The sequence below is a fragment of the Patella vulgata genome, chromosome 1, assembly GCF_932274485.2.
Source record: "Patella vulgata chromosome 1, xgPatVulg1.2, whole genome shotgun sequence".
Lineage (NCBI taxonomy): Eukaryota > Metazoa > Mollusca > Gastropoda > Patellidae > Patella > Patella vulgata.
The window spans coordinates 84,886,890-84,898,072 of NC_065879.2; the positions used below are offsets into that span (position 1 = coordinate 84,886,890).

The window sequence follows — 11,183 nt, forward strand, 5'->3', positions numbered from 1 at the left end:
AACATATTCAGTGGCATATTGCGCAGATGTTAAGTTTATTTACAAAATGATATAAGAGCCAATATCGAACGATTTTCACCATTTTTTGGAGGTTATCGAGACGCTTTATCAAAATGTATCATAAATTATCAAAAAATTAAAGTAATAGAGCTGTTTTAAGCCCAATATTTGACAATGGCAACGTGGTGTGAATTATAGGTCACCGTTGTATTTATGACGGTGCTGACTTATATAAACACCCCCTAGTTTAAAACTATCATGAGCATTGATTCTACGTTTCCGCAAATAAATGCGACATTTTAAAAACATTTTGATAACGTGCGATTCCAAACATCCTATACTAGCGATACCATTATGAAGTTATGTCATGAATTGACTTTGACCTATATTCCTCACGTGATCTAATTTGACAGGTACTTGTGAGCGCGATTACCGGAATAGCCGCACTAAATTGACAACGTAAACAGAAACATATCCCATAAGTCCTAGCAGAAACAAAATGGCAGCGCCCATGAAGCAGAATAGAAAACAGACGTTGACTGCTTTTGTGGAAGTTTTTGGCGTAGTATTCATTATTCACACTCTAACAGTTCTCTTGGGCGTAGTTGCCGATGAATATGAAGGTTGAATATTTGTATTTATTTCGAGAAATAGCTCTATACAAAACAAGAAAACATATTTGATAACTTTTTGAGAAATGTTCCCGTAGAAATGGAAGGGACATAACTCTTCCATCAACATCGTTTTCACAGTTTTTACATTTAATTGGAACCACAAGCTTATTCACACAACCTACCTAGAATTAACAAATCAACATGCGATGCTTAACGCCCCGAAACTAATAGTAATTGCCTAATTTACTCAAAATTCCATAAGAATATAAATTTGGGATAAAATTGTGTTTGCTGAGCTGAGGTTTTTGACTTAAGAAAAGTTTTCCTCCTCAATTATCTCAAAGCAGAGATATGTTGAGTTACACATGTGTTAAAATATCTGAACATCATTTGAGTGATTTCTTTTATCCCTTCCAACTACAGTACCGGTTTTGTGAAAGTTAAATTACTAACAGAAAAATCAATACAGAAATGGTTCAATTCCATTCAGTATTTATGTAAGGCACAATCTTCACCCCTCGCGCTGATTGCAATCTGCGCTGTCATCCTGCACAGATTGCACTCTGCGTGCGCATATTGGACCCCGCGCGCGCAGATATCTGCGCTTATGAAGCTGGCGCGCAGATCGCCAACTTTGCACTGATTACCCCACAATGTTTTTAGAGATATTGTAGTGTGTCAGACGCAACTATATATTCTATTATATATGACCTGCCTCCTGTGGTCTTTGTAGTGAAATAATTTTCAAAATCACTGCATAATTATCGTGTGTGCTTAGAAAATAAGATTTTTAATTCTAGTCAGCAGTATCTCATAATTGGTGCTGACCACGTGACTGAATGTCAAAAATATTTGCTGTAGTGTAATAATAGTTTGACCGATCGTAGTTACTTTAGTAACAAAGTCTTAGAGACCCGTATGTAGGTTCACAAAGTATGTCATGTAGACCTCTCGACGGAAATTTCTGGTAGTCAAATGTGGTGATACTTTTCTTTCCGTATCGATTTGCTCCGATTTGCTCGACCAGTAAACAGACGGTTACAAAATTCATTAAAATGTAATCATTAAAATTACTAATACTAACGCACTGATAGTGAATACCGAGTAAGATTAGGCGGATTATCATCGCGGTAATCCATATTAGTCCGGACAAAGTTCACTTCGCGCGCGCAGATTACTCATCGGAAATTAGACAGAGATTCGCTCATGTGCGGGAGTAATCTGTCCGAGGAGGGTAATCTGCGCTCAACATTTACAAGATCACACAAACTGCTACTCTTCATGCCCAGGGGCCTGTTACATGAAATTTTAACTAAGATAAAATCCAAATTTTACTAATTTGATTGGATAATATTAGATTGATTTTAGAGCTTAGCCAATCAAAATTGAAGTATCTACTAAAATTTGGATTTTATCTTTAGTTAAGATTTTGAGAAACAGGGCCCTGGAGTCTGGAAATATTGTTGTTAGTGAATAAACAGTTAGAAAGTAAATGTGCAGGAAGTTGGAGTGGTATATCTTTCTGTTTTTTTTATTAACAGTGATCTCCTGGGAAAGTTTATCTTATGGCATTACATATGATGCGACATGTTAATTTAATCATGATTTAATAAATAAAAGCAAAATCATTTGTTCTTTGGGCTGTGCATAGATGAACCTTTCTCAGGGTTTCTCCTAGCTATGTTTTTTTTTACACATGCATTATGCAAGAGTTAAATCAGTCTATTGTAGATCTTACTTTAGGCCTGAAATGTTATATAATAAAATAAAACCAAGTACGAACAATCCAAACCATTAGACAAAATTCGAAGTCCTAAAAAAAAAACCGGTATAGGCAAAATAGTGTAATCAGCAAATGGACTGTTCACTGTGTACAAAATACATGACAAACAGTGGTAACAGGTGTCCGGAAGAGTAAGCTTACCCTGCCTGGCGCCACACCCGCCATAGCTGCATCCTATTAATTAGACCATTTATTAGCATAAAAAGACCATAATCAACTCACGATGCTATCTTGTCTCTCTGATTTTCATTGGATTTGAATACCATTTGCTGTTCAATGTCTGTTGATGCTTAAATGCAAAAATGGATAATTAAGACTTCGTTAATTATCGCAACAGCGCCAGGTAACAGTGAAATTTGAGGCTACAGATATTTTAAAATAAGGTTTTCTCGGCTAAGTATGAAGCAATTTGACTGAAATTTTCAGAATAATCCATTTACATCATCTAGTTTTTAACTAGTATAGTGAGATGAGAAGTTTTCACTGAGAACTGCCAGCTCTCTATCTAATCTTCCATAATGTATCTTTAACATGTTCACCCATGGGCCTAGAAAAAAGCTAGAAACAAACTAAAACCTCCTGACCCCTCCCTGGCCAGGATAGTTGCAAAAAGCTATAAGATTCAGAGGCTCTGTACATGACAGATTTTTCAAACTAGAGTTTGGGATATTCATTTTTGAGTCTTCCATTTATATGTAGGGGGTTGGATGGACGAATGGTTAGCACGTGGGTGCTGTATCGTAAGGTCCTCCGGTTTCCTCCCACTGCTAAAAGACCCCTACGCACAAGCGAATTATTGAAATAAAATTAAACCATGTGTTAGTCCCGAAATGACCAAGTTTGTGTGGAGTGGAGTTAAACCCTCTCTCTCTCTCTCTCTCTCTCTCTCTCTCTCTCTCTCTCTCTCTCCATTTATGTAAGACATAATTTAACTTATTTATCATATTTATGTTATGTATTTGTATTTAAAATATTATTGTAGGTTGACTGCTCGGACGACTTAGCTGCTGTGGGCATATGTTTCGTTGCCTGGCAACCTATTTTTATTTAAAATATTATTGTAGGTTACTTGTTATGTCGAGCTTGTGGTAATGAAGTAACACAGACATCAGAGTTAATGACGGTTGCCAGTAAACTAGCACATCGACAAAGAAATGATACATTATCAGGCTCTGATCCTGTGTTGATACAACTTTTTAAAAATCCACAAGGTAGGCAACTCGAACAGCAATCTGAGACATAAAGCAGTCATTCACTTTTACGAAATGGTGCAGGAGCCATAAAAAAACTTCTGACAATTTGAAAAATGAGAAAAAAGCTCCTGTAAAAAAACTCTTCTTAATTATATTGCAAGAGTAATTCTACAATTTCTTGAAATAAGGGAAGCCAAGAAGTTTTGTCATTTTGATCAATCTATGTGCATGCTTAGCGCACAATTTGCACCAAACCAATTGTTGTCCGCCTCCGCATTAATTTGCCCTCTAGTATTCCATTTTAAAATGTCATACCGACAATAAATGCAATGACACAAGCTGTACATAAAAACAAGCTAAACATGTTAGACATGTCGTTCTAACATAGATCGTATTTAATACAATAACTCAGGGTGGGGGAATCATACGGTATGTCACTGAGTCGATGGGCGTGACTTCGATTCTCTGGTTGTACATGATTGTACATGATAAGGAGTAGGGTCGCCGGTCCAACCTCAAGGCTTTCCTCCCACTGCTAAAGATCCCTACGTGCAAGCAAATTATTGAAATAAAATTGAACCGTATGTTAGTCCCGAAATGACCTAGTTTGTGTTGAGTGGACGTTAAATGCCATTTCTCTCTCTCTCTCTAATACAGTAGCTATAATTCCTTTGGGCATTCTCCATCAGCATCCAGTGACATTAGTCTGTCAAGTAACGCCATATACTGTTGGCTGATTTCAGACTTCTATCCAATTAAAACAACGGCCCTTTCATTATCATTCCATAGCAAAATGATGTGGTAAATATGGTTGTCCTAAAATTGCCATTTAAACGCTCATTCATCGCACGCCAAGAAGTCGTTGTACATAACAGATGGTTTGATTGGCTAATCCCTCATGACATCCAGAATGCAGGTTAGAGATCCTAGTGTAGTACTGACAAATAAAATGAAATTTTGAAATATAAAAAAACAAAACAAAAGTTAGGCCTACCATAATATTTACAATTATATTAGTTTGTGATGTATGTTATTTTTGACCCAAGAAAGCAATAATTGTTTGACGAAATGTATTTTAACAACAGGCCAGTTTTTTGAAGTTATAACAACAAAATCAGCAGAAGTACAAAAAGTTGATAAAAGTCATGAAAAAGACAGTTGGTTTCCTGGATTTGATTGGACGATAGTGGTCTGTCCACGCTGTGGGTCACATCTTGGATGGTTAGTATTCCATTAACTACTGCGTCTTGACCATCAAATCTTTTCTCGGCAATATTAGTAGTCTTGCTCAGTCAAGCCTAAATTGTCTATAACAAATATGGACCACATAGCGAGACTTTTCAATATGGTTACTTGCTGTCTGAACATTTGCAAGGACAAAGGGAAATATTGTCTAAATCCTCCACTTAATTTTGCATTTCTATACGCACACATTTTCATGTGGATGTATTATGCCGTCGCCCCTGTCTGTACGTCCATCTGTACTCCACAATTTTTTGTGAACCCCAAAAGCTATCATCCGATTGTTTTAAAATTGATATATGTTGTTTATATTAGAGAGATGAAGACGCCTATGTAATTCAAATAATTTCCGATAATTACTACTAGAGTTATGTCCCTTGTTTCACTTTGTTGCACCTTGTGAACGCTCTAACATCAAAAGTTATCATTCGATCTTTGTAAAATTTATATGTATTATTTGAAGAAGCCTTTCTGTTAAATACTTCTAGAGTTATGTCCCTTGTTTCACTTTTTTACTTCTTGTAAACACTCTAACATCAAAAGTTATCTGTCGATCTGTATGAAATTTATATGTGTCATTTAGATTAGAAAAAGAAGAATCCTATTGAATTTCAGCAATTTCCGTTTATTACTACTAGATTTATGGCCCCTGGTTCACTGTGTTGAACCTTGTGAACTTTCTAACACCAAAATTTATCATCCAATCTTTGTGAAATTTGTATGCATTATTTAAATTAGTGCAACGAAGAAGACTGTTGAATTTCAGCAATTTCCGTTCAGTACTTTGTTGAACATTGTGAACGCTCTATCGCGAAAAGTTATCATTCGATCTGTATGAAATTTATATCCATCATTCAGATTAGTGAAACGACAAATCCTATTGAATTTCAACAATTTCCGTTCATTACACTTAGAGTTATGGCCGTTGTTTCACTTTGTTCAACCTTAAAATTGTCAATACTCGACCGAAAAATGTTATCATTCGATCTGTATGAAATTTATGTGCATCATTTAGATTAGTGAAACAAAGAAGTCTGTTTAATTTCAGCAATTTCTGTCCATCACTTCTAGATTTATGGCTCTTGTTTTTCTTTGTGAACCTTCTGAACGTTCAAATGACAGAAGTTATCATAAGATCTGTATGAAATTTATATGCATTATTTGAATTAGTAAAACGAAAAAGCCTCACAAATTTCAACAATTTCTGTTAATTACTTCCAAAGTTAAGGCCCTTGTTTTAGTTCGTAGAATCTTGTGAACCCACAAACAACGAAAATTATGATCTGATCTGTACGATATTGTCTTGTAAATGCCCCCAATTACCTACAAATGAATAAATATGCACCAACCCTTTTCGACCGCTCGGACGATTTAGCTGCTGTGGGCATATGCAGGGCTCACACTGTCAGTTGCCAAAGTCGCAATTTGCGATAAACATATGAAAGTGGCGATTAAAATCTGATTTTGGCGATAATGTTTTGCGGTAATGGCAATATTTTTTTAGAACTGGCGGAAAGAAATCTTAAAATTCTAATCGTATTGATCCTGGATTAACCATTATTGAGTGGGATACTATAAATTAATCAACTGGCTGATAATCCGAATCGCGTCAATGAGTAATACTAATAAGTTGTCTTGGATTAATGATTGATAATTGCCAATGATGTGTATATACATAAAGCCTATCTCAAGTCATTATTTACTCCTAATGATTGATCCAAGCGTTGATTATTTGATGTTTACGTTTCGTCTTTAAAAAAAAATTGTAATACATGTAATCAAAATGGCCGACAGTTCCTTTCGAAGAGAATTAAATATTTTGATAGCTAAATTCCGTTTACAGTGGCTTCATGTACGGCATGTAAAATATACAAGCATGCCTATCATATATCATTATTTTAAAATTATATTATCACCATTGGTCGATAATAGTGACGATTCTTGTGTGAGAAAACAGTTCGCCATTTGTATCGTATTACCGTCGCCAAAATGCTCTAAAAGTTAACGGCGGTATAATTGTAAGCATCTCTTACAAATAGAATTGCAATTTATATCATTCTATCAGGGATTCAGATTCTGATACTTTTACGGTACCTTAAAGCGAGAATTTCATATTTTCAAAGAAAGTCAAAACATAATTATTTCTATGTCTTTTGCTCAATAGGTTGTCAACTCACTATTGTCAACTACACAATTACCTCCCTTGTTTTTCTATTTCCCCCCCCCATGGAATAGCTATCTTCAAACGTTTGAATTTGAAGTTGAAAATGATATTTTTGCCAATTTCTCAACTGGCAATAGCTAATTATAGGATTAATAGGATTATTCCTTAACAAGGTAGGACTGTTTATAGATACAATATATTTTAAGGCTTTATTTTAATACATTTTAAAAATATAACTTAAAAATATGAAATTATCGCTTTAAAATAACAATAGGCCCATTGTACACATAAATTTATAGAAAATTGGCAATCCTTGGATTTATAAAGTTGTTGTATATTGTATTGTATATATCGGTAATTGTTTTATAATAAACTTAGCTGAGATATAAAATTGTTAGATGTTGTTTTTTTCATCACACATTTTTGGCAGATAAAATATTCCAGTTGGTGGAAAAAAAATATGAACGTTTTTTTATATAAAAATTATCATCCATTTTGGCGGAAAAGCCGGTGTGAGCCCTGGGCGTATGTATCGTTGTCTGCCAACCTATTTTTTTTGTGCTCTTTTATTTCAGGTTATTCCAAGCAGTTCATAAACATTCTCATAATTCACCTGTATCTTCATTTTATGGTCTAGTTTTAAATAATTTATTACACGAAAAAGGTAATTAAATAATTCTTTTCTTTTAAATTATATTTAATCGGTCATTTTGTGTTGATGACTTTGAATTTAAGTGGCTTTTAGTATTATTATTAACCATGTATTTTCATCCTTAGTAGCCCGAGTGGTCTCATTCCGTTCTACTCCACAATACACTGGGTTCACCCATGCAGTATTCACATATTCACATGATGATACGTGACTCTTCAGGCTCGTAGCTAGCTGCGGGGCAGCTGCACCTTCTGGGAAAAAATTGGCACCCTTCCCATTACGAAGCCAACGACAAACCCCTATAAAGCCGAGTGACATTGGTTGGACGCCCCCTCCATCCCCCCCCCACCTCCCCAGCTATGGGCCTGCTCATGAGCTGACAACAGGAGTGAATGCTGTATAGCAAGACTTGTGATGGAGGATAGCCTATTTTAGTGCTGATGTTCTATTTGCATTTTACGCTAAAATATAAGATATTGCATGACTTCAGCTGTGCTAATATGTACTCAGATTGAGTACGTAAATACGTAAAACAAAAGAAAAATACCAGTGATAGATAATGTCCTGCTGGTTTGGATTAAAATTTTCTGAGACAACAAAATGGTGGCAGCATTATTACACAGCGGAGAGCCTAAGTCAATGAAATTTCAATTCCACATATCTTTGTAAATACTGAACAGAGTTGAACCTATTTGGATTGATATGCCTATTACAGGGTTCCCGCGGTCCTTGAAAATCCTTGAATATCCTGAAATTTAAAATTTCATTTTCAAGGTCTTGAATATCCTTGAATTTCGCGGAAATAGGAAAATATCCTTGAATTTCAGTTGAGATCCTTAATTTTGTTTCAAATGTCTTCAATTCCTTTTAAATATGAGATTATAACGATAGTTGGTAATGTTTTGGTTATTTTTAAGATGAAAAATTGTAACTTTAGGCTAAAAAATGTCCTTGAAACTCCTTGAATTTGACGTATATTTATCCTTGAATATCCTTGAAAAAATGTTTGACGAAGCCGCGGGAACCCTGTATTAGTGATAGGGCGAGTTGGGTGGCGGAATAATTAACGCGTACATGTTGCATCATAAGGTCTGTCATTGGGTCAAGTGATTTGGTTTAGATTCCCAGGCTGTACGGTTGCCTGTTCAACCTCGTAGGTTTTCTCCGTGTCCTCTGATTTTTCACACTGCTTAAAGACCCCTACGCACAAGTGAATTATTGAAATATAAAGTTGAACCATATTATGTTAGTCCAGAAATGACCTAGTTTATGTGAAGTGGACTTTAAACCCCATCTCTCTCTCTCTCTCTCTCTCTCTCTCTTTCTCTCTCTCTGTTAGTGATTCCAGTTTAACAATATTGTATTTTGCAAGTGATTCTATAGCATTGAAATGACACATCAGGATTTAACTTATATATACCAAATGTTGATTAGGTGGTAAATTAACAATTTGCTTCTCAAGATTTGTGGGGTTTGGTTGGCCGAATGGTTAACGTGTGCACGTTGTATCCTAAGGTCTGTCATTGAGTCAACTGCCGTAGTTTCCCTGACAAGGAGTAGGGTCGCCTGTCCAACCTCGTGGGTTTTCTCTGGGTCCCCCATTTCCCTCCCACTGCTAAAGCCCCCTACGTGCAAACAAAATATATATTAGTTCTCTCTCCCTAAGATTTGTAAATTACTTTATAGGGTAATAATTGTTGTTTTATTTTCAGAAGCAGATACTATAATAGCAGTACCAAAAGTCTATCAGAGCTGACATGAGTAGTTTCCCCTTAGTTACATTTTTAACTTAAATTTTTGTTCACATGTTTTTTTTGTTTCAAGATTAACGAGGGTGAATAATTACTTGGCTTGTGCCTTATGTTCAGTTTTTGTTCGTTGATTTTAACACAAGTTTAATATTCTTGGTTAAACGAGCTAAGTCTCTAACTCAATATCATCCAAAATCTTCAACATTTAAAACACAAATTATTTGTCAATTTAAAACAACATTGATGCTGTGATCTTACCGGAAAAGGGTGGGCTTCTGATATCCAATATTTAAGACAAAATAAATATTTTACCATTGGTACACGAATCGTGTACCATAATGCGTTTCAGCTCCAGTTCTAGCAAGAGACTAGAGGAACGAGGCTAGACATATTGCACCAAACCAAACGGCTTATGTAGACTGGAATAACCAGACGCTAGGAATTTGCACTCGATTGAGACTGCTGGCTTATTTCACGGAACATAACTGATTTGAAATTAGAGTAAAAACGGAAACGATTGAATGTAAATCAGTTTATATACATTCATATTACGGTATTATATGAGTTGCGACCCAGTTGTGTCAATTTCTAGGTCCCAAATATTAGCGATTTAGCTCCTTTAAAGAGGTATTATGGGAGATTAGATAAAGAGTTGACTATTCTCGCTATAATAGTTAAAACATAGATAACTTAAATGGAATATGCTGGAAAAATTTTAGTCAAATTGTTCCCCTCTGAACCAAGATATTAGCTTTTGATCATCATTACTAAAGTCAGTACAATAAAAAACAAAGTCTTGCTTATCCATTTTGACGTTAAATCATCCATCACAAAATGTATTCAAATCCAGTAAAATCGAAGGCTAGCGATGGCATCAAGAGTTGATTATGGTCTGGATAAGTTAATTAATGTCTAATTATTAATTTAGATAACATTATAGGCCTAAAGAAAGACTTGCAATAGGCAGAATCAGCTCTTGCATAATGTATGTTTAAAAGCTGTCATGAGTTATATTTTCTATTTTTCAAAAAGTAGAGGCACATTCTAGTTCCTCTACAACAGTGGTACGGTACTCAACCTTTTTTTGCCAACGGCACACCCAGGAACACTTGAAAAAATAGCGGCACACCTGACTAAATAATTTTGCAAAATATAAAAATGGTAAGTCATAGACATATATAATGACTCAAACTAAATAAAGAAAAACACAGCTATGAACTTATCAGTAGACACCAATAAATACTCAATTGTCTTTTCACATTTTCTTAGTGTGCCATTCAAAATTTCGTGGCACAATTAGGAAGATCTCGCGGCACACTGGTTGAGAATCACTGCTCTACAATATATAGTAATGGTACAAGATATTCATTAGGCCAGAAGGGTGGCCGAGTGGCATCATAAGGTCCGTCATTGGTTCAAGTGGCATAATTTTGATAAACTGCTTGTACATGATAAGGAACAGGGTTGCCTATAAAACCTTGTGGGTTTTCTCCTGGTCCTCTGTTTTCTACTCATTGCTATATATATATATATGGTAGTTCCGATATTTCCTAATTTTTGTCAATTGATGTTAAACCCCAATTCTCTCTCTATCTCATTACGTCACGCAGAGGTGAATTTTTGTTCTTTATTAAATGAAAGCAGAATAAATACTCAACAAAATTTTTGACTAAAATCATTGATTTAGTACTAAAATGTCAGTCAACTAGCTTAGTGTCTGTTCTCAGACGGAGCTAACTGTAGACAGACAGCCTAAGTTTAGTATGAAGATTAGAGGAACTATC

At 35.3% G+C, this 11,183-nt stretch overlaps 1 protein-coding gene across 1 annotated transcript; it reads left to right on the forward strand.

Moving 5' to 3' along the window:
* The first annotated feature begins 450 nt into the window (after nucleotides 1–450).
* Nucleotides 451–9,509, forward strand: LOC126821154 (protein cereblon). The gene is made up of 5 exons (XM_050549506.2): nucleotides 451–623; nucleotides 3,462–3,608; nucleotides 4,676–4,811; nucleotides 7,572–7,660; nucleotides 9,361–9,509. The coding sequence occupies exons 1-5, from the start codon at nucleotides 500–502 to the stop codon at nucleotides 9,402–9,404; spliced, it is 540 nt and encodes a 179-aa protein (XP_050405463.1). The 5' UTR covers nucleotides 451–499; the 3' UTR covers nucleotides 9,405–9,509.
* The last annotated feature ends 1,674 nt before the right edge of the window (nucleotides 9,510–11,183 follow it).